The sequence below is a fragment of the Mobula hypostoma genome, chromosome 21 (assembly GCF_963921235.1).
Source record: "Mobula hypostoma chromosome 21, sMobHyp1.1, whole genome shotgun sequence".
In the NCBI taxonomy this organism is placed as follows: domain Eukaryota; kingdom Metazoa; phylum Chordata; class Chondrichthyes; order Myliobatiformes; family Myliobatidae; genus Mobula; species Mobula hypostoma.
The window spans coordinates 16,394,140-16,418,213 of record NC_086117.1 but is presented as its reverse complement, the minus strand read 5'-3'; the positions used below and the strand labels follow the sequence as shown (position 1 = coordinate 16,418,213).

Below are 24,074 nucleotides of genomic sequence, written 5' to 3'. Positions count from 1 at the left end.
TGATTCTATCCTTATTAATAAATTTGTCAGAGTACAAATGCTTTTAAAGCCAAAAAGGACATTCAGGATACAAAAATGGTTAAAGATATTCACTTGGAAACAGTATCTCGTCTCCTGCTAATCAATCTGATGCAAGGTATTATAGGAACCACTATAAACAGCTGAGGGCATACTTAGCTACACTTGTATAATTCACTCAACAACAATTGCATACCACTCAATCTATTAATGTATACCGTGGACCTGTGACATTAGCTGCCAAGTAATTTGGCTCACAGCTTTGGAATGCGTAGCACTGATGACTAAGTGCAGCCGAGGCACAAGGCACTTCAAAGTATTTTGCCCACTCATGCAAGTTCCTTAGGTACACACTGATTCTTATAAATTTGGCATCACTTTGCTCCCAGGGTGTGCAACTAACTTGAAAAGATGAAGACTATGAGGAAACTATCTGAGGCTACTTAACACACAGGGTCACCGCAATAATTTATTTCACTGTTCAATTTAGAATCTCACTGAATGAAGTACCTCCAGTTTCATCTAGTTCTACTTTATGTTAAATGACAGAAGTTTCTCATATCACATTGATCTCTGATAATTAAATAAATACTTGAGAGACCACAAAACAGACTGAAAATATGTATTGCATGCAAAGAGGGAAGCTGAACAGATATTTCAAATTCAACGGCTTCATAAGACGGCAATATGTTTATTATATGGACTGCGCACACTCTAATACAGGGCAGAGGTTCACATATTGCAGCTGAACTTTTTTGGTATGAGGGAAACCATTTCACAAAATAAAGGTAAAATATCCAGAATACAGCAAGATTTTTTTTGGAAATCTATTTATTTTTAGTCTGCCTGATCTATTTAACTCTTTTGCTCCAGAGGTGGTACAATAGTTAGTCAGAAATAATTGTTTAAAACTTAGTATCAAAAAAGTAGCATTAGCACAAACAAATTCTGGTGATATTTTTCGGAGGGAATTTTTTTAGGTTTGGGCAAATAAGTATGTGGGTTGCTAAGAGATGTGTTATTTTCTGCTGGAGCTTTATGAAGTTTTGGTATGGGAAAAATGTGACAACAAATAGAAAACAGATGCAAGTAGTATTATTTGGATTTAATACATGAATAATTCTGAAGTCATGTAGGCAGTAAAAGCTATTTCAGACAAATAATACTTTATATTTTCTTAAACATGTTTGTACACTGCAATTGCCAGTATTACTCACCAGAGTTCATCCACCACTCGTACCAAAACGAAGAATGTATTCTTGCTCACCCGTTTTTTGAATGTGTCAGGACAGTGGCAAAATTTCTCATAAGTGGTCTTAGGTTAAGGAAAAATATCTGCATGTGTTAGCTTCTGAAAATAATTAGGTAGCACAAGGTTAAAGCAAGGTGTCATCATGGTAATATTTTCCCAGGATGCATGTCACTACATTAATTGTCCTTTACGACAAATTCGAATTGAGAATCCCGAAAAGGATATCGATGGTGTAGTTTCTTGATGATGTCCTCGGGTGGAATGAATGTCCGATAGGTGGTCAGGAATGCCTCACAGTAAAGGACTAAGTCTGAGGAGGAAGATGGGCAGGCAGTGGTAAGTATGAATGAAACGAATCATTTTTGAATACTAAATAACCTCATATGTCATCCAATATTCCTCAACACCATAATTAACAGAACTTAAGAAATGTTCCTTGAACCAAAGGAAAGAATGCTTCTAACTTTATGGAATGTGTTGTGACTTTTTCAGTCACTACTCCAGTAACCAAATCCTGACTTTATCCATTAGCCCAGGTCACATCATAATGTAAGGAACATAATGTAAGGTAGTAATCTCGGGATTACTGCCTGTGCCACGCGACAGTGAGAGTAGGAATGCGATGAGGTGGAGGATAAATGCGTGGCTGAGGGATTGGAGCAGGGGGCAGGGATTCAAGTTTTTGGATCATTGGGACCTCTTTTGGCGCAGGTGTGACCTGTACAAAAAGGACGGGTTACACTTAAATCCTCGGGGGACCAATATCCTGGCAGGGAGATTAGCGGGGGCTACTGAGGTGACTTTAAACTAGAATGGTTGGGGGGGGGGAATCAAATTAAAGCGGCTAGGTGTGAGGAGGTTAGTTCACAACAGAGGGATGGGAACCAGTGCAGAGAGACAGAGGGGTGTAAAGTGAGCGTAGAAGCAAAAAGTACAAAGGGGAAAAGTAAAAGTGGCAGGCCGACAAATCCAGGGCAAGCATTAAAAAGGGCTAAGAGAGTTGTAAAAGAGTGCCTGAAGGCTTTATGTGTCAATGCAAGGAGCATTCGTAATAAGGTGGATGAATTGAAAGTGCAGATTGTTATTAATGATTATGATATAGTTGGGATCACAGAGACATGGCTCCAGGGTGACCAGGGATGGGAGCTCAACGTTCAGGGATATTCAATATTCAGGAGGGATAGACACGAAGGAAGGGGAGGTGGGGTGGCGTTGCTGGTTAAAAAAGAGATTAACGCAATAGAAAGGAAGGACATAAGCCGGGAAGATGTGGAATCGATATGGGTAGAGCTGCGTAACACTAAGGGGCAGAAGACGCTGGTGGGAGTTGTGTACAGGCCACCTAACAGTAGTAGTGAGGTCGGAGATGGTATTAAACAGGAAATTAGAAATGTGTGCAATAAAGGAACAGCAGTTATAATGGGTGACTTCAATCTACATGTAGACTGGGTGAACCAAATTGGTAAAGGTGCTGAGGAAGAGGATTTCTTGGAATGTATGCGAGATGGTTTTTTGAACCAACATGTCGAGGAACCGACTAGAGAGCAGGCTATTCTGGACTGGGTTTTGAGCAATGAGGAAGGGTTAATTAGCGATCTTGTCGTGAGAGGCCCCTTGGGTAAGAGTGACCATAATATGGTGGAATTCTTCATTAACATGGAGAGTGACGTAGTTAATTCAGAAACAAAGGTTCTGAACTTAAAGAGGGGTAACTTTGAAGGTATGAGACATGAATTAGCTAAGATAGACTGGCAAATGACACTTCAAGGATTGACGGTGGATATGCAATGGCAGGCATTTAAAGGTTGCATGGATGAACTACAACAATTGTTCATCCCAGTTTGGCAAAAGAATAAATCAAGGAAGGTAGTGCACCCGTGGCTGACAAGAGAAATTAGGGATAGTATCAATTCCAAAGAAGTAGCATACAAATTAGCCAGAGAAAGTGGCTCACCTGAGGACTGGGAGAAATTCAGAGTTCAGCAGAGGAGGACAAAGGGCTTAATTAGGAAGGGGAAAAAAGATTATGAGAGAAAACTGGCAGAGAACATAAAAACGGACTGTAAAAGCTTTTATAGATATGTAAAAAGGAAAAGACTGATAAAGACAAATGTAGGTCCCCTGCAAACAGAAACAGGTGAATTGATTATGGGGAGCAAGGACATGGCAGACCAATTGAATAATTACTTTGGTTCTGTCTTCACTAAGGAGGACATAAATAATCTTCCAGAAATAGTAAGGGACAGAGGGTCCAGTGAGATGGAGGAACTGAGCGAAATACATGTTAGTAGGGAAGTGGTGTTAGGTAAATTGAAGGGATTGAAGGCAGATAAATCCCCAGGGCCAGATGGTCTGCATCCCAGAGTGCTTAAGGAAGTGGCCCAAGAAATAGTGGATGCATTAGTGATAATTTTTCAAAACTCGTTAGATTCTGGACTAGTTCCTGAGGATTGGAGGGTGGCTAATGTAACCCCACTTTTTAAAAAAGGAGGGAGAGAGAAACCGGGGAATTATAGGCCGGTTCGCCTAACGTCGGTGGTGGGGAAACTGCTGGTCAGTTATCAAGGATGTGATAACAGCACATTTGGAAAGCGGTGAAATGATCGGACAAAGTCAGCATGGATTTGTGAAAGGAAAATCATGTCTGACGAATCTCATAGAATTTTTTGAGGATGTAACTAGTAGAGTGGATAGGGGAGAACCAGTGGATGTGGTATATTTGGATTTTCAAAAGGCTTTTGACAAGGTCCCACATAGGAGATTAGTGTGCAAACTTAAAGCACACGGTATTGGGGGTAAGGTATTGGTGTGGGTGGAGAATTGGTTAGCAGACAGGAAGCAAAGAGTGGGAATAAACGGGACCTTTTCAGAATGGCAGGCGGTGACTAGTGGGGTACCGCAAGGCTCAGTGCTGGGACCCCAGTTGTTTACAATATATATTAATGACTTGGATGAGGGAATTAAATGCAGCATCTCCAAGTTTGCGGATGACACGAAGCTGGGTGGCAGTGTTAGCAGTGAGGAGGATGCTAAGAGGATGCAGGGTGACTTGGATAGGTTGGGTGAGTGGGCAAACTCATGGCAGATGCAATTTAATGTGGATAAATGTGAAGTTATCCACTTTGGTGGCAAAAATAGGAAAACAGATTATTATCTGAATGGTGGCCGATTAGGAAAAGGGGAGGTGCAACGAGACCTGGGTGTCATTATACACCAGTCATTGAAAGTGGGCATGCAGGTACAGCAGGCGGTGAAAAAGGCGAACGGTATGCTGGCATCACAGCGAGAGGATTCGAGTACAGGAGCAGGGAGGTACTACTGTAGTTGTACAAGGCCTTGGTGAGACCACACCTGGAGTATTGTGTGCAGTTTTGGTCCCCTAATCTGAGGAAAGACATCTTTGCCATAGAGGGAGTACAAAGAAGGTTCACCAGATTGATTCCTGGGATGGCAGGTCTTTCATATGAAGAAAGACTGGATGAACTGGGCTTGTACTCGTTGGAATTTAGAAGATTGAGGGGGGATCTGATTGAAACGTATAAGATCCTAAAGGGATTGGACAGGCTAGATGCAGGAAGATTGTTCCCGATGTTGGGGAGGTCTAGAACGAGGGGTCACAGTTTGAGGATAGAGGGGAAGCCTTTTAGGACCGAGGTTAGGAAAAACTTCTTCACACAGAGAGTGGTGAATCTGTGGAATTCTCTGCCACAGCAAACTGTTGAGGCCAGTTCATTAGCTATGTTTAAAAGGAAGTTAGATATGGCCCTTGTGGCTACAGGGGTCAGGGGGTATGGAGGGAAGGCTGGGTTCTGAGTTGGATGATCAGCCATGATCATAATAAATGGCGGTGCAGGCTCGAAGGGCCGAATGGCCTACTCCTGCACCTATTTTCTATGTTTCTATGTTTCTATATAGCAAGAATTCAAAAGGAACCAGGAAACATAAATTCAGCAACAAAAATATTAAATTTACAGTACATTTGAAGCAACATTTAAATAAATCACTTAAAGTAATAAAAGACCAACTAATTGGACCCTCAAAATGGAGAACATTAATGGTAAAATTCAAAATGGTAACAATAATTTCAACAGTGATTAGCAAAAATAATTTCCTATTAGAATCTGAATCACAAAGAAAACTGATTAACTCCATTTTTGAAGGTCATTCCTATAATGTACATTTACCTTTACGATCTGTCTCAGTTGCATGCACTATGAGAATATCGACTGAGCCTCCTCGTACCTCTGGACCATCTTCTCCCTAAAATAGAAGAGTTGAAAATGTAATGTCCTAAATTAAATATTCAAGATAAAAAGGAAACTCAATTTACAACTGCATCAAAATGAAAGCCATGATAATATCTAAAGACAGGTGTCGAAGTTTGGAATTCCCTCAATCTATTATGCTTATGGTAACTGTAAAATTAATACAAGTTATAGAAACTAGGATTTTAGAAAACCTAATTTTCCCATTTCAGCTTCAAAACTGCCCTCTTTTGGCAAGTAGTTTGCCAATGATTAGTGATTTTCTCACATTAACATAACGACAATTTAAATTTTCTATTGATGCGACAGTTACATTGATTATACAGGAACATAAAATCATGGCTGTATCAACTTCATAGCTCAGTTAATTTCTAACCAACCTCAAGTGGAAATGTCAATTTTTAGTACAGTTGAAACCTCCCAACCAAATGCAGAATAAAGAGGCATCAATAGACCTATCTTGGGTTGTATGTAAGGTGATATTCCAAAATTTATACTAAGACAGAAAGGAAAACAAGTATTTGTCTCGTCCCCCCAACCCCCACACAAATGGTTTTAGAGAGCTCGATGTGAAATGTTTCCCAATTGCTTTTCTTGGGAGCTGTGTTTAGTTTCATCAAGAAAGATAAAGATTAAAGTCAGAAGCTCAAAATCCATCATTTTAGATTCTATAACAAAGCAATTAACTTGAAAGTTTTTCACACGCACAATATCCACCTTGACAGGAGCCCAACTCATACAATGATAGACTGGAACATCACAGGAAGTCTTAGTCTACTGAACCCAAGTTAGCACCTATTCCCTGCTATTTTCCTATATCATTGAATATTTCCTCCAATTAGTTATTCAGTCCCCTTTTGAAAGCTACAACCAAATTTCAGTCCATCCCCTACAAAAGAGAATTCCAAATCCCACCCACAAATTGTATAAGAGTTGTTTATTTCTTGCTCTTTTGCCAACTGCCATAAATCTTTGTTCTCTCTTTACTGTCCTCTCAGCCATGATAATCAATTTTTTCCATCTACTGTGCACAGCAATCATGCTTTTAAAGATAAATCACTCCCGAGCTTACCACAACATCTCTAGTCCGGTATGTAAGAGAAATCTCACAAACTTTCCCCCAGCTGGATTCCCAGAATTAGGTACTTTGTCATTTGTTTGTCTATTACACCAGTCTGTTGATTCTCCTGTGATTTACTGCTATCTTCCTCACAGCTTTTGACTTCATATCTGTAATTTTTTTTACAAATTATGTTCTCCAAATCCAAGACATTAGTACATTTTAAACAGTAATCAAATTGCTGAACTTTAGGAAATATCACAGCAAACCCCATCCAGTCTAGAAAACTAGTTCAGTGCAATTCACTCGTCTCTGCCAATTTTGTATCAAGCTACCCATAAACCTTCTGATTCTTTGTGGACCCTTGTTTTGTTAATGTCTAAATTCATATTTATCAAAAGCCTTTTCAGAAGACCACTTGTATACATAGTATCTTAATGCTTTTAAAGTTCTCAACGCCTTTTTCAAAAATTCTCTAATGGCCAATTAGCATTTTTTGAATAGCATGCCCTCAGGGAGAAAAACGCTTTCTGAACAGTGTTTTTAAAAAGATTGGAGTTTAACAATTCTAGCAGTGTTTGGTGCTACAAATTAATCGTCCAATTTTCTTATTCTGTGGGCATCGCTTCTTTGGCAACCCCACGTTACCCCATCTGACAGCCTCTCAAAGAAACATCTTGGCGACTCCTGCAAATTTTCATAAGTATCGACTGGGAAACAAGTTTGTAACTGCTTTTTCAAGATTTGTGGCTGACCCCAAAATTCATTTGTTTGTGCTCTCACTCCTAAGAATACAATTACCATGAGATGAACTTAGTCATTCTTCATTAATGCAGCCGTATCCATTTATAAAAGAAATATAAAGGAATGAAGGTATGAATCAAAACCAGGAATTGAACTAAAGTTACACCCTAGTCAATTAATCACACAACCGAACAAGGTCTCAATTCTGTCTGCAGAGTCATAGGAAACTAACTGATACACTTAAATTGGTGAACATTGTGTTTCACTACATTGCACTATTATGATTTGGTTAATGCATCATTTTCAATTACAGAAGTAGTTCATAAAAATGGAGAGTAAATATAAATATAAAATTAATAGAATTGCTTGTCAAAAGTAAAAATGAGAAGCAATCAACGAACTTTTTGATGACATAGATGGCTGATTCTTCAGTATATCTGCAGATTGCAAATACTTTAAAATAAATTCAGTTCGGGAACATAAAATATGGCATGAGTAAACTGATGTGGTGATAAACCTTATTCAAGATATGCAGAAATAAGTATTTTGTTGTAAGCTTGGGTTTACAGGAAGAATAGTAATTTTACTGCCAACAGCACTTCCCACCTCAGAGGAAAGCTGGATGAAAACAGAACTGCTTCTTATCAGTGTAGAGGAAAGATTTCAATGGATTAAAGTGAACATTGTGAAATGGCATTGAAGATGCAAAGGAAGTCAATAATTTACGGACAAATTAAATAACAAATTTAAAATTTTCTCATTTATCCGCAGATTATTTAGTGAATAAAGATGAATGAGAATTCAAACAAATGTTTTAAGGATTCTCAAATGATCAGGTAATTAAAGATCAATCTCTTTAATTACCTAAACATGAGAAAATCTGCAGATGCTGGAAATTCAAGCAACACACACAAAATGCTGGTTGAACACAGCAGGCTAGGTCTGCTGAGTTCCACTAGGATTTTGTGTGTCTCTTTAATTACCTGATTATTTCAGCATTCTCAAGAACATTTGAAATAAAACCTGGAAATAAAATTATTATTTCTTTATTTTGTTAACATTGTTGGTCATCAGTTACAGAAATATTAGAAATAGCGTAACAGTTATTTAATTGTTGGTATACATGAACACATGACAGAATAATCTATTCAGCGAAGACAGCTGTACAAAGGGGCTGATTATTGTTCTGAAGGGAACATTTGTCAGGTTCATAGTAAAATGCATATTGACTTTTGGGTTATTTAACTGGGTGTGTTTGACAATTTTAAAGTGCTACTTGACACGGCTTTAAGTTATTTCAACATTTTTAACAGTAGAATAAAGTCATGCAAAGAATTGGTGGAGATAGAAAAGAACTGAAACTCAAAATGGAACGTTTTCTCAAGGGATTGGCCCAAATAAAGAGGACGTAACAGTGTTGCAGAGCACACATAACACATAAAAATTAGTAAACAAGGGTGAACAGCTGCAGATGCAATTATACAGAATAATAATGTGTTAGTAATGAGGCAGTTTAAAATATTCTGAATACATTTATTCAGCAAAGATGACAAAGGGAAGAAAAAGGACAGCAATGCTGATCGAAGAGAATACAGTGATGCTGGAAAGAAGGAGTGCCTTGGATAGAATCTATTTAGGCAGACTTAGAAAGAAAAAGGTTAGTGTGCCTGTACTTTACTGGGAGTATCCTTTGGACTGGCAACTAGTTAGGAAGGATACAAGGATTAAATCTACAGTGAAGGCATAAAGGTTTGCGAAAGCCACAGAGTTGCAGCTTTGGGAGACATCAACTATTTCAAGAGAGACTGATAGGATTACCAATGGAAACACCATTGACATGGTGTGCAAGAGGTATTTGATAAAGTAACTCGTGGAATAGCAGCACAGAACAGAACATAGAATAATAATACAGCACAGAAGCAGGGCTTTTGCCCCATGTTGTCTGCTTCAATCATCATGTTAATCTAAACCATGCGTCACCAACCTGAGGTCCACAGACCCCTTGTTTAATGGTATTCAGTCATAACATTAAAAAGTTTGAGAACTCCTGATGTAAACTGCCTGCACATAATGCCAATCCTCCACTGGTTCCATGTGCCCAAAATTCCCCCACCCATCCCTTGTTCTGTTATAAACAGAGACTTTCCTGCTCAATTTTGGTAAGGGTTCTCAATCCAAATGCAACTTATGCCATTTAACAAATTGAGTTCTTTTAGCATTCTGTTTCTCCAGATTTCAGCAAGTGCAAAAAGTTTCTCTCATAATTTCCCTACCACTAGCATAAGGTTCATTCATCTAACCCATTATCCATTATCTTTATCACTACTTTTTGTTTTCCAGAAACTAATTCACAACCAAAGTATATCATCCAAGATTTCATCCTGTACCTCTCAGTTTCCCCCTAGAGCCATTCTCTTCTTGCAAGGCCAAACCACAAATAACAAAGCATTTCAGGTAGCACAGAATGTTCTCCAGTTTGCATGATGCAGTCTGCATCAATCTTGTTTCACCAAACAAGTCGTTGAGCTTGAATTTCAATTAGTGTTGATCAATGGAAGAATGGATTAATATTGTGATTAACAAAGGTCCTCCTGCTTTAGTTAAGCAATATGTCTTAATCCTCAATTGAAGCTCTCCACTGAAGTTAAACTTTTAGAAGTAATCTCAATAAGGGTTTTAAAAAAATGAAAGCATCCATCATAAAGGACCCTCACCAGCAAGGACATGTCCTATTCTCATAACTACCATCAGGGAGGAGGTACAGCAGCTTGAAAACATAAACTTAATGTTTTAGGAATAGCTTCTTCCCTTCCACTATCAGATTTTTGAACAGTCTATGAACCACTGAACACTGCCTCGCTATTTTGCTTTCTTTTTGCACTATCATATTTTTCTCATTGTAACATAAAGTAACTTTTTACGTATTGCACTATACTGCTGCAGCAAAACAACAAATTTCCTCACATATAATAAATTTGATTCTGATTCTGAAAATGATTTAATCAAAACTGCTCAAGACAGGATGCTGGCAAAACCTGTTTGTAGAAGTTTAGAATTTCCAATATATCTGGCACTTTTTTGGACAGCATTTATCTCCTTGAAATAATGATTGAATTAGACCAAAATCACATACACTTAAATGAATTTCTTATGAACAACAGAGCACCTGAAAACAACTTGCATGCAATGTGGGAAGTGGTAAAGTAAGTGTATGGACAGCTAAATCCCATATGAAAGGCTGAGTTTTTAAAATCTTCATATCTTCATTTATTAATAGTATTCTTTTGACAATGAAGAATGCACAGTGTCTCATTTCATGATGGGAAAAGGTAAAATATGAAGTTATATAAGACGACCTCATTTCAGGTAATAAAAGACTGAACACATTTCACTTTACCAAGAACAAAAATACTAACATATTTTGCATTTTAATTACTATAGAACAATGTTTTTAATTGCATTGTCATATTTTTAGCTTTTCCATGTTAGTGAATCTCAGAGAAATTCATTCTTAACAGCAGATTAAGTATTGGGAATAAAAACAGAGGACAAAATACTTAACATCAGATGGGACTTGTAGAAAGGGAAGTAGAGTACATTTTTCAGGTCACAGACACAGTGGTAGTTACAGCATTTCTGACAGCAGGACTTCCACTTGCTTCTAGTGATCTAAATGTGCCAGATTTGTGTAAGGAGCTGTCAGATGATGCACTCCAGGCAAGTGTATACCTGGTGGGTGTTAAGAGACAAGACCGCTGAATAAAAATGGCTCGGCGCTTATAGAAATCCAATTCCAGATGCAGCATAACTGGCCACTCCGAGATCAACCTCACTTGCCAATTTCAAATCCACAAGTAAAATATCCCTTGGGAAACTACCATTCTCGACCATGAGGGACAGGTATTAATTAACAACAAGTTGCACATTTTAATATAATCTACCTCGTATTTAATTTCTGATTTAGGATAATCAGCAAAACTATTTTGTTTTAATGCAAGAAACATTGTACTAAGTAATTAATCTCACTCCAGTTTTACATTCAAAATTACTGCATATACAGTAGATTCCAGTGCTCTCTTTCCAATACATTCTTTCTTTCCCCCATCACTCACTAGAGCACAGAGACTGAGAAGTGAAGAAGTGTTTGATTGTTTTTTGACAGTTACTGGATATCAGATGGCTTGCTGTCACAACTCAATCAATTCTTCAATAAAAAGTTGAGACTACCTGCTGCACAGTCAATCGTCATTCTGTATCAGTTCTGAATACACTGAAAGGTTGCTTCCTCAAAATTTTTTTTGGTTATGATAGACCGCTTGAAGCTGAACATAAATATAATTTCAAAACTACTTGTATCACATAGAATCAAAAAATTAACATTTATTGAATATAACACGTTTAATTGTATTATATTCAGTGCCGATGTTTTGCAATAGTTCAACTAAGCTAAAAATGCTTTGTTGACGATTTTCATTTGTTCTCAGTATCTGAGGCTTCTTGCTTAAGTGTGCAACAATGATCAGCCACCACTGGATTCCCATTGGCCTGATACAGTTTCTCCATGACTGCAATATCCTGGTGAAACTTTCCACTATGCTTGTCACTGACAGCGCCGAGATTTGAAGTGAAGAAGTCTAAATAGGAATGCAAAAAATGAATCTTTCATGAGACGTTGCACTTCATGGCTTTGTATACTTGAATCATGTTGTCAACCAGCTGCACGTAGTTTGGTGCTCTGTAGTTGCAAGAAGATATTCGACAACATCCTTGAATGCTTTCTATGCGATTTGCTCCAGTCTCGCTAGAAGTTCATTGAATTGCCTCTCATCAATGACCTGTTTGATTTGTGGCCGAACCAGAAGTGTCTTCCTTAATCTTGGCATCAGTTATTCTGGAAACATCGGTCTCAAATATTGAGATCCTTCATGGAAATATTTGTGCCTGGTGACAGCAGATTCCACCTTTGCAGTTTTGAGACTAGTAATTCTGCTTTTGCCTTTGACAAACTCAAGTTTCTGACCAAGTCATTTAACTCAGATTGTGTTATCAGATGGGACTCACTCAACGTACAGGGTTCAAAATCTGTATAATTACCAGTGATGTTTTACATTCCTGGCCTGTGCATCATGGCATCTTCATCTGCCTTCTCTAGACTCTTTGTCTCTGGTAGCTTTGGTGCTGAAAGACTATTGTCATGCAGCACAGGTCTCATGTCGAGAGATGGGGGTATTCAGTGGATTTCTTGTTTTTAGCAGAGATACCAGACACACTGGTCAGACAGAAGAAGCTGTCTGTCATATGATCCTTCTGCCCTATCCATATCATTGGGACAGTGAACAGCATTGACTTCCAAGTACCTTTGAGCCAAACTCCCAAGGTTAACAGCCTGAGCTCCTCACAGTTGTGCCAATTTTACAACCGAAGTAGAGCTCATAGGCTTTTTAAATAAGAGGAGTCATGCTCCATCTTTGAGACTTAAGCGCATGCTCGCCACAAATATAACAGAAAGTATTGCGGCTGTTGCAATACCGTCGAGGCATTTTGCTATCACTAATACTCCTGAAAATACAATCACACAATATGCTATGTCAGCAGAGCATGCACATGAATGTGATCGCAAACTGATATACATGTAAACACTATAGATACAAAGGTGTGTGCGGGATACTTTTATAGTCTTCTAAAATCTGCCCTGCCATGCAGCATCCATCCCGCCTAAGCATGCCAAGGAATGCCTGGACAAGACAGAAAAATTTTCAACATATAGTGTGGGCAACATTTTAATTGACTTGAATTATGAATTGAAATAACAAATACAGGCGACTTCAAAAAAATGGTGCGTGACAGGGGTTACTTCATGGTGATTTTTACGATCAGCAGCCCAAAATCCATAAGATACACCTAAAAGTATTCAGAAAGCAAAATCTTTGTTGTCCAGTGATATTAGAGTTGTTCTTCTGAAGCAACAAATGTTTGCATTCATTTCAGTTTTTTGGAGATTCAGGGTACAGTGAGTTTTGTTCCAGTTATTGAAACACTGTGAGAACTAATCTGTCCCTGGCCCAGGCAGTTGTCCCCACAAGCTTCAAGATCGCCACAATCATGCCAGTGCCGAACCCCCACCAAAATAATTGCAAAAATCTCCTGCGGCAGGTAAAATTATCGGCACATATTTGCAAGATATTCCAGGTCTGGTGAGCAGAACTGGGACAACTCTGTGTGCCACGAGGAGTTGATCATGAGGTGCACATCTTCACCTCTGCTTCTGAGGGACTCAACAGTCCTTTCCTGACAGCGTATAGTGAACCTGTCAATCTGAATCACTGTGTCCAGTACCGAAGGGATTAACCAGGATTCCATGAAACAAAGGATGCACGCAGTCCTAATGACTCTCTATACAACACCCTAGCTCTGAGATCTTTTTTTTATTTACTACAGAATGTACATTTGCCAGCAATTTGATCTGTACTGGGAGTCTAAAACCCTGTTTCCTTAAATGCACTTGTATCCCTGACCTGCAGCCATGTTTCCTATGTGGAATCCAGCAAGAAGTACAACTACAATCAGCATTGTTTCCATTGGTTTTAACCAGCGATACTTTATTCAATCACATTTATTAACTGTACAGACCTTGGAAGCAGTTGTGATTCTCAGCTGTACCAGGCTGAAACAGGAATATTTAATCATATTCATCAAGCTCTGCCGCCCGAGATCACCGTTCCAATTAACCCAACAGTACGATATCTCTAGGTCACAATTTTGGAGATATCTTCAACTGCGTCATTTGATACATATAACTTTTGGTTCTACACAGCAACCCCCACAAGTTGCTACGATACTGTCTACTGTACTGGCTGCATATGGTAAAGGTCACGAAGCCTCAACTTATTATTCAGCTTTAACACAAATCTCCGGGGACAAAATTCTTTTGGGTCTTAAAAGAGCATGGGAGAAAGACCTGAGTGTGACTTTTGAGGCAAAGGAGTGGGACAAAATTTGCAAAAATGTCAAAACAATGTCAAGAGACCTGAGGGTGCGCCTTATTTAGTTTAAGATCGTACACCGTTTCTATTGGACTCCAGCAAGGTTACGTAGCTTAGGGTTGGGAAAGTACCCCGAATATTGGCGCTGTGAGGTGGATAAAGGGGACTTAATACATGCGCTCTGGTCCTGTCCCAGAATTCAAGAATTCTGGATTATGATACATAAGTATATTGGCGAAGTTTCAGGTATTCAACTCCCTTTCTGCCCTAGACTTTTTGTCTTGGGAGACACACTTGGGGATAAACACTCTCAAAATTGGATCCAGACAAGTATAATGGTAGGAAGACAAATTATACTTAGAGGTTGGAGGAACTTGGGGGGACCATCATTTCAGGAGTGGGTCACAGAAATAGCCAAAGTAGCAGCTTTTGAACGCATGTCTGATGAACAGTTTGATAGATTGGACATTTATACACAAAAATGGAGCAAATATTTAGGTTTCCTGGGGGGGGGGGAATAGTGGTGAATGTGTGGTGAAACATATTGCTGAATGGCAGCCTTTTCTGTTATTACAGGTCTAAATAGACACACGTGGTTATTATATTGATATTTATTTCTGCCATGTTTGTTTTGTATTTTATGGATAATTTTATGTTTTGTAAGCTATGATTTATATAATTTCAACACTTGACTCAAGGGTTCGGGGAAAAATTTGTAAAAGAATTCAATAAAATTTAAATCATAAAAAAAATCCCCAGGAAATCAGCAATTTTCTGATACTAAAACCACCCCATCTGGCACCAATCATTCCACAGTTAAAGTTACTTAGATCACATTTCTTTCCCATTTTGATGTTTGAACTAAACGACAACTGAACCTTGTGATCGTATCCACATGCTTTTATGCATTCAGTTGCTGCCACATGATTGGCTGATTAGATATTTGTATTATGAGCAGGTGCACTGGCGTATCTAGTAAAGTGGCCAACCAGTTTATGTTTGAGATCCACTGTTATGTTTTTTTTTAAATCAGATAATATTTTTAATCTAGTCTTTTTAAAATTAAGTTGATATCAAGTCATCCACCTAGTTTCTTCAATTAAAATTCCAAAAGCTCTGACTGAGGTTTTTGTGTTTGGTAGCATAACATACGTACCAAATACAGCTTATAAAGACCTTGTTAGTCTTGGAATTTTAGTACCAGATTTTGAACTACTTAGTATCTCCAAATTAACTTTAAAATATTTGAATTATGACAATACAGATTTACCAAGTTATATTGTATATTTGTAATACAAATTGTTTTTGCATTGCTTATTACATCGTATTTTCAGGTTCCTTGGAGACAAAAGGTTGGAACAGACACCAATACACCCAATAAACTAATTGCCAATATGGCTTGATTTCAGTTCAGTTTGGTTTCATTCCTCAACACCACTTCACCATTGCCTGACCAGCTTTCTTTAATTCGAACTGCTTTATACTACAACAGTAGCTCAGGAGACCAAAGTTGGGATTGTGCTCCACTATGTGGATATACAATCAAAGCATCTAAGGAAACCAGGCTGGGATTATTGAACAAACATCTTTACTACATATCAGTGGCTCAAGATCTGCCATGGACCTCTTAAGTGAGACCGTCGAAGAGAATCCAGCAAGGTACAAGGGCTTGGCTCTAAATGCAAATTCATGTACTTTCCTCTACCCAGCTAAAGACTTCAATCCATCTCCCCATAACATTCAATTATACTGTGATCACTCACAGATACAACAGGGGAATTTCTCCATTCTCAGTTTTGTGTCAGTTATCAACTGCTATGCTAAGTATACATTACCTCTTGTTTCAGTGTTAATCGAGCCATAATTTCATCATGATTTATGAGGGATAATTCATCCGTTTCATCATTTTGATCCAAGTCGGATAAATTCTGTGCGTCTGTTCGCCTGAGACAAACAATACAAAAATATTCAGTGGGGATATTAACAGGGCAATTCCAAGCACCATAAAAATAAGGCAGAAGTATAAACCAGGATATTGCTCAGTTTATTTCAGAAGTAAAATGCAATGAGTTTGATAACTAAGTATACACAATTCAAGCAAGGATAGTTTATCTTTTATGCTACTGATAAGAGATCAGTTGAGATGTTATTCCCCTATAATCCTAAAATGGTAATATGGAAGAATTGCATGCTCAATCTTGGTTTACAGTTGCAACATGGGAACACTGGGACAAAGCTGTATCATAAATGTCATACAATCACTATCTTTCAAGGGCATGACTTGGTGCTTAGTTAACTTTCAACTTAATGAGTTTCTTACAAGTTTTGAATCACACAGCAAGTGTTCTGGACTTGGGAGGAACTTAGCAAATTAAGCAACATCTATGAAGGGAAATAAACAGTCAACATTCCAGGACGAGAACCTTCATCGGGACTGGAAAGCAAGGGGGCAAAAACCGGATTAAGAAGGTGGGAAGGATAGGGAATCCAAGTTGGCATGTGATAGGTGAAACTTAGTGGGGAGAGATGGTGGGGGAGGGAGGGAAGGAAATGAAGTAAGAAGCTGGGAGGTGATAGGTGGAAGAGGCTGAAGGAGGAGGAACCATATAGGAGAGGAAAGTGGACAATGAAGAAAGGGATGGAGGAGGAGAACTAGAGGGAGGTGGTGGGAGGGTGATGAGAAGGGGTGAGAGGGAAACCTGAATGGAGAATGGAAAAGGAAAAAAAGAGAAGGGAGATGGTGGAAAATTACCAGAGGTTAAATAAATTAATATTCATGCCTTGGAGCAACGGAGAAGGAGAGGTGACCTGACAGAGATGTATAAGATGATGAGAGGCATTGATCGTATGGATAGTCAGAGGCTTTTTCCAGGCCCTAAAATGGCTAACATGAGAGGGCACAGTTTTAAGGTGCCTGGAAGTAGGTACAGAAGGGATGTCAGGGTTAAGTTGTTATTGTTGCTGTTTTTACGCAGAGAGTGGTGAGTGCGTGGAAGGGCATGTCGGTGACTGTGATGGAGGTCGATTCAATAAGGTCTTTTAAGAGGTTCCTGGATAGGTACATGGAGCTTAGAAAAATAGAAGGCTATGGGTAACCCTAGGTAATTTCTAAAGTAAGTACATTTTCAGCACAGCATAGAGGGCCGAAGGGCCTGTATTGTGCTGATGGTTTTCTATGTTTTTATGTTTCCATGTTTCTATCTATGAATTGGAGGCTACCTAAATGGAATCTGAAGTGGTGTTCCTCCAACCTGAATGTGATATCATCGTGGCAGAAGAGAAGGTCTCCCTTCTCTCTCTATCCATTCCCCATTTGTCTTGCATAAAAAAATTCAGAAGAACGTCACAGACAAGATCTTGTTTTGATTAGGAGTGGTACAAGTTTGTAAATCTTCAATCCCACCTGTCATTTCTATCTTGGTTTTCCTTTACATTAGTTGATTTTGAAAAATCATTGTGAAGGAGCTCTTCTTCGTTAGGAGAGTCTACAGGCTCCTGGAATGAAATTAACCAGATTATGTAATGTTTTGGGGAAGAAAAAAACACTAGGAATTACATTTGTTCACAGACCAGCAGCACACTTTTAATTTAAATTAGACACAGTCTCAATCTACAGCTTTCCTAATACATTGCAAATAGACATTCTTAAGTATTATCTACCATTGATGATAACACTGTCTAAAAATGTGCTAAAAGCTGCCGAGCAGTTGAACTAGTGTAATATAAGACAAAAGTTAAAGATGGAATCACTTACAGTATCAGCACACATCGGTATTTCCTGAATAGCCAGAAAAAAAGAATAAAAATGACGAACACTGGGTTGTTTTTCCCCAGTAAATATTAAACTCTAAGTCCAAAATATCAATTGGCTACTGTAAAATATCCAAAACTATGATCTGCAAAAATCCAGTACTGAATATTACAAACTAGAAAAAAGTGTACAGAACCATTAAATTATCAAATATTTAAGTATGGAAAATAATATGGATTATTTCATGTGGATCAAGATGCACCTTTAGCAGATTTGGCAAATATCCAGTTGATACCCCTTAAAACGTAATATATTTAGGTTAATTTCATGGCTCTGTATTATTTTTAAAAAGTATTACAAAAATCTGCAGAAAACTACTTTTGGAAACTGTTACAGTCAGTACTTGCTGAGTGCCAAGAGATATTTATTACCCAAAATAGTTTTGAGAAATTAGTGTAGTAGTAGCAGCAGCCACTAATGTGAGAGGCATTAAATTTACTGCTGAATAGTCTACTGGGTAGTGAAGAGTTTAAAATACTTATTTAACTTCTGTAGCATTAAATTTTATGCCTTCCATTACCACACACAAGCATAAACACGCCTTGGACTCTCAAACTGCAGGGCGAGAGCATTTTATCCAAAGCTCTAATAAAAGTGAAGTGTTTCCAAAGAGCCATAGCGCTTTGAAAAAAATGCAACAGGTCAATTACCTAAAATTAACTGGGTGATCATTTTGTCTCCCAATCTCAACAGGTATTAGATATGTTTCATTCAAGATTAATGTAGCGCACGTTCAAAGAAAAGCAGTGGTGGACAAAATGGTGAAACTTGTGGTTAGTTTTATGTATAAGTTTTAAGAAAAAATAATGGATTATCATTTTCGGACGAATAACTAACAACGAGTTACATGTTTACCATTCTTCAAAGGCTTATATTTTTCCTCAAAATCATGCAAAAGTGTTAGAGTAAAAAGCAAAATCAATCCATTTTCATGACTGCAGCCATTTGAAAGTATTCTGAAAACCAACAGCCATTCTCCATGCAAGCAGTTACATGTATAGCAGTATGAAGTACGTTAAAAGCATATGTATTAGAAACTAAAAGCTACACCATGACCAACAACCACAGATTTCTAAACTACAACTTTGATCAATGACTGGAGTACTAAAAAAGCATTTCAGTATTTTGCATACAGCTGAACTTGATGCAGAAATTAAACTGTGTGCCATACCTCCATGCTCATCCAGAGAGCAAGTAAATTCTGTCTAAATGTCCAAATAATGCAATGCAAGACGATTTTTCAGCTTAAAGCTACGTTGGATACTAACGTAACAAACATGTACTTCTTATTACAACTTGATTAGAAGTGACAAGCAAAAGAGAGGCAAAGCAACAACTAGTACATGTATAACACCATCTGATTTTTAATAGCACTAGCAAAGAGCACTGGGACATTTTACTCCGAAGTTATTAAAGCTTAGTCAAAAAAGGCAGATTTAGAGAGCACTCTAAAGAAAGCTGGGTTCAAAGATCAAGTCATCTGGGGAAAGAATTCTATCATAGGATTTTGGCAAGAGGCCAATAAGTGAAGCAAGAGATGAACAAGAGGGCAAATGAAAGTCATGACTCAGACGTTGGGTAAGCAAAAATTATTGAGATAGGAAAAGATGAACCCCAGAAAATGAAAGCTTTCATAGAAGTATTGCTTAACTGAGTCAGTGTAGATTAAAAAACACAAGGAAAGATGTGAGTTAAGATAAAGGTGAAGTCACCCTTTTCTTCCATGTACCTCATACATAAAATGAGCAAAGCAACAAGAAGCTTAGTGTTAGACTAATACCACAATGTCATGGTTGGCATAAGACTGTTAAATTTTTTTCCCCTGCAAGTCTAAACAAGGATATTCTAGATGCACTGATGTTATATACCTGGAATTGGAAATAGCAAAAATTGTTTAGATTTTAAAGATGGATACAGGTCGGTACACCTTGAGGATGCAAGCTAGCTTAACAAAAGGAACTAGATCAAATATTTTGCAAACTCTTAACTAGTTGGCCCAAGTTTCATTTTAGACAACTATCAATGGTAGAAATGCCAATTAAGAGTTTTCTTGGAGAAAGCTACACATCCTAGCCGTACCACAAGTTTGTTTTGTAGCTTTTCATGTGATATCCTGCCTTCTCAGTGGGACATATACAAGATGACTACACAGTGGATAGTTGGTTGGGGTGTTAATTTTATTAATAATGAGTTTTACAGCGCAATGAAATAAGCAGCACAATAGAAAACCATTCCAACATGCTTTTCTCTACAGCCAAGCACCAAAGACTCAACATGCTTCGGATGCTACTTACTGCTTCAGGGTGAGAGAGGTCTCCATTGGTTTGGCTGGATGAATACAGATTAACGTATTCACCCTCACCAGCATCCTCACTATTGCTCTCGCTCTACAGGAGAGAAGACCATAGGGTCTCAAGATATTCACTCCCACTTCTGTTCACAATTCTTAAAACTCAAGGCAATATTCAAAGTGTGAGCAAGCCTCATAACTCACTGATCTTGAGCTCAATATCGCATATTTATTCAACTCCTTTTGTTCCCAAGTGCACTTAAAATGCATTTCCACAGTGTTTAATTCACCTGCTGCCCACAAATTTATCATGATTTTAATGATAAGCAGCTTAATTCACTTGGGAGAACAAAACAGCCAAGTAATGCATTTGCTGGTGCACAACTAACTTCGGTATGTTAGTTGGGCACCAGCAAATCCATCACAAGTCAAAATATTTGTATTAGAAATGAGTTATTTCCTTTTTTTGCCTCTCCCTTGCTTGCAGTGATTCACATATGCACAAATAGTGTGAGAATCACTTTTCAAGACCATCTACATATACCTGTATTTAATGTTCTGATGAAGAGTCACAAGATAACTTGTTAACCTATATTTTCAGAATATTGTTTCATCAGATTATATTAGTGTCTAAATATTATTTCTAATTAGATTAGGTATGCTTATTTCCCACAACTATACAAGTAATAGTTAAACCAAATAAAGCAAGTCTCACTGATATCAAAGTTTAATACCAAACAAAAATAACTGATATTTGGCATAATGTAGTAATTTTTCCAAGTCCTTATAATTTTAACATAGGGCTCATCGAAATCATATCCAAAATGTATTATAAATTTGAATGCTAATGTTAAATGTCTTGTAATCGATCTCAAATAAAATTTACACACCACAGAATTCACATGGTAGTTTTGAAATAGTTTTATTCCCCTTTCCAGAGAAAGGGCTGATTTCTATTCTAGAAATTTCACATGGATAAAATGTCAAACCAAATTACCAAATGGAGATATTTTGTTATTAACACAGTAACATGGTGCAACACTGCAACACATTGAACAGGTGTGAACCCTGGAAGTTGAATCACTAAGATTAGGTGACTAGATAAAAGACAAAAGTGAATATTTTTAATGTTCATAATTCACATCCAAGTCTATGTCTGAATCAGTATGTTAAAGACAATTGCCCACATCATGGGACAGAACTCATACACTAGATTTTTAGCAGTCCATACAACTTATCACAATAGACCTGCTATTACATTTAGCTGACTCTATGTCTTACAGAAATGTTAATTTTGATTAATAAACTGCAATAGATGAGGAGTAAATTCTTGTTCTGCTTTATAAAAATTATCATTAAAATCAATCACAGATATTAAGACTATTAGCATACAGAGTTAAGATATCAATGATGGTGATTCAAGGACCAGTTTAACATAAATTTCAAGAAAAATGCTTCAATATTAGCAGGTCATAAGAATCATGTGGGCTGTTGTGAACAGTTCCGATGGAATCTAGCAGTATTCACCTATAGAAACTGCAGTAATTTCAGGACAGAGTTCTCACACTGCAAAAAGACCGTGGTGGTGCAGAGAGAGCGAGAGGATATTTACCAACACCTTGCCTGGAATAGTGGGCTTTAGTTACAACACATTGGATAGGCTGGGATTCATCTCTTGCTGGAGAGTAAGACAAGGGGCCTAAGGGCAAGATTGATATATTGAAGAGAAATGAGGGATTGCTACATTTTCCGTTTCAATGAGACATGGTTCACCACTAACACTCCTGATGTTGCTCTCTAGCCTGATGTTGCTCTCAGTTCACTGGATGAAGCAGACAGTGGCATCAGGAAAGGGCAGAGGTAGCAGGATCTGCTTCATGATAAACTCATCATGGTGCTCAGATGTAGTGATCTTGTCTCACTCTTGTTCTCCTGACCAAGTACATCTAATTATTAAGTGTTGACCACTCTACTAACACAGTTCACCACTATGAATGATCCTGACTACAGCTTAGCACTTGACATCTGTAATGAGTGCCTTGATTAACAAGAAACTGAAGCATTTTACATTCTTGCCAGGAACTTCAGTCAGACTAGCTTGAAGAAATCTCTGCCAAACTACCACCAGCATATCACCCGCAGCACCAGAAGATCCAGCACACTCAATCAATGTTACACTACCATCAAGAATGCCTATCATTCTGTCACTCAACTGTATTTCAGGAAATCTCACCATCTGGCTCTCCTCAATCTATCTATATATAGGCAAAGGCTAAAGAGCAAGGCACTAGAGGAAAAGACAACAAAGATGGTCACAGGAGGCAAAAGAAAGGCTACAGGACTACTTTGAGTCAGTGGACTGGGCCATGTTAATGGACTCAGATGACTTCAATGTATATGCCATGGTTCTCACGGACTTTTATCAAGACAAGCATGGACAGGTGAGTCTCCACAAAAATATTTCAGAGTTCTCCACAACCAGAAGCCCTGGATGAACCAAGAGATCCACTGACTAAATCGGTGATATTTAAGACTGGTGATCCAGTAAAGTACAAAAGGTCCAGATATGATCTCCAGAAGGCCATCTCACTTGCAATGTAGCAATTTCTGACTAAACTTGAATCACAGAGGAACACCTGACAGTTATGGCATGACCTGAATGTCATCATCTCCTTCAAAGCAAAACTATGTAACATAAATGGCAATAAGTTTTTGCTCCCAGAGATCAATGTTCATTTTGATCAATAAAATATAGAAGCGCCTTCATGAACTTCCATAGTTCTTGACAATACTGTAACCTCAGTCTGAGGCCTATATGAGAGCATCTTTCACAAGGGTGAATCCAAGATGGTGTATCCGGCAGAGTACTGAGGATCTATGCTGACCAACTGGCTGGAATGTTTACAGATATCTTCAACCTCTTGCTTCAACAGTCTGAAGTACCCGTATACTTCAAGCAGGCTTCAACCAGACAAATACCCAAGGAAAGTGTGGTAACCTGCCTGAATAACTAATGTCCACATGCAGTTACATCCACTGTGATGAAGTGTTTTGAGAGATTGGTCATGAAGCATACCAGTCCTGCCTGAGGAGTGGCCTGGATCTGCTCCAATTTGCCTACCATCACAACAGGTTAACACAAGACACCATTTTACCTCCTCCACACTCGCATCACCACTAAATACAGTTCCAATGCCATATTGAAGTTTGCTGACAACACCATGACTGACAAAATCAATGGGGGTGGCATATAGGAAGGAAATTAAAATTTGGCTGAGTGGTGTCACAACAGCACTCACTCAACATAAACAAAACCAAAGTGCTGATTATTGACAACAGGATGAAGAAGCCAGGGATCCAAAAATTAGTCCTCATAATGGAACAGGGATGGAGAGGGTCAGCAGCTTTAAATTCTTTGGCATCAATGTATCAGAGGATCTGTCCTGGGATCAGCACGTATCATTACAAAGAAAGCACAAATGCACCTCTACTTTCTTAGAAGCTTGCATTGATTTGGCACATCAATAAAAACTTTTGACAAACTTTTACAGATGCATAGTGCAGAATATCTTAACTGGTTGCATCACAGATTGGTATGGAAACACCAATGTCCAGGAATAGAAGGGGCTACAGAAAATGGGAGACATGACC

The 24,074-nt window shown here is 38.2% G+C and overlaps 1 protein-coding gene across 13 annotated transcripts in view; it reads right to left on the bottom strand.

Moving 5' to 3' along the window:
- rapgef1a (Rap guanine nucleotide exchange factor (GEF) 1a) overlaps window positions 1–24,074 on the bottom strand; it is a 185,163-nt gene that overhangs the window by 19,542 nt on the left and 141,547 nt on the right. For 6 of the 13 annotated variants that reach the window (XM_063073490.1, XM_063073495.1, XM_063073493.1 and 3 more), the window contains 7 exons: window positions 20,428–20,520; window positions 18,077–18,100; window positions 17,726–17,817; window positions 16,158–16,266; window positions 5,455–5,530; window positions 1,496–1,580; window positions 1,236–1,328 (listed from right to left, as the gene is read on the bottom strand). In XM_063073490.1, the coding sequence (XP_062929560.1) occupies window positions 1,236–1,328; window positions 1,496–1,580; window positions 5,455–5,530; window positions 16,158–16,266; window positions 17,726–17,817; window positions 18,077–18,100; window positions 20,428–20,520 (572 nt within the window). The remainder of the gene's footprint in view (window positions 1–1,235; window positions 1,329–1,495; window positions 1,581–5,454; window positions 5,531–16,157; window positions 16,267–17,725; window positions 17,818–18,076; window positions 18,101–20,427; window positions 20,521–24,074) is intronic. The other 7 variants (XM_063073491.1, XM_063073496.1, XM_063073500.1 and 4 more) reach the window with 3 other exon arrangements.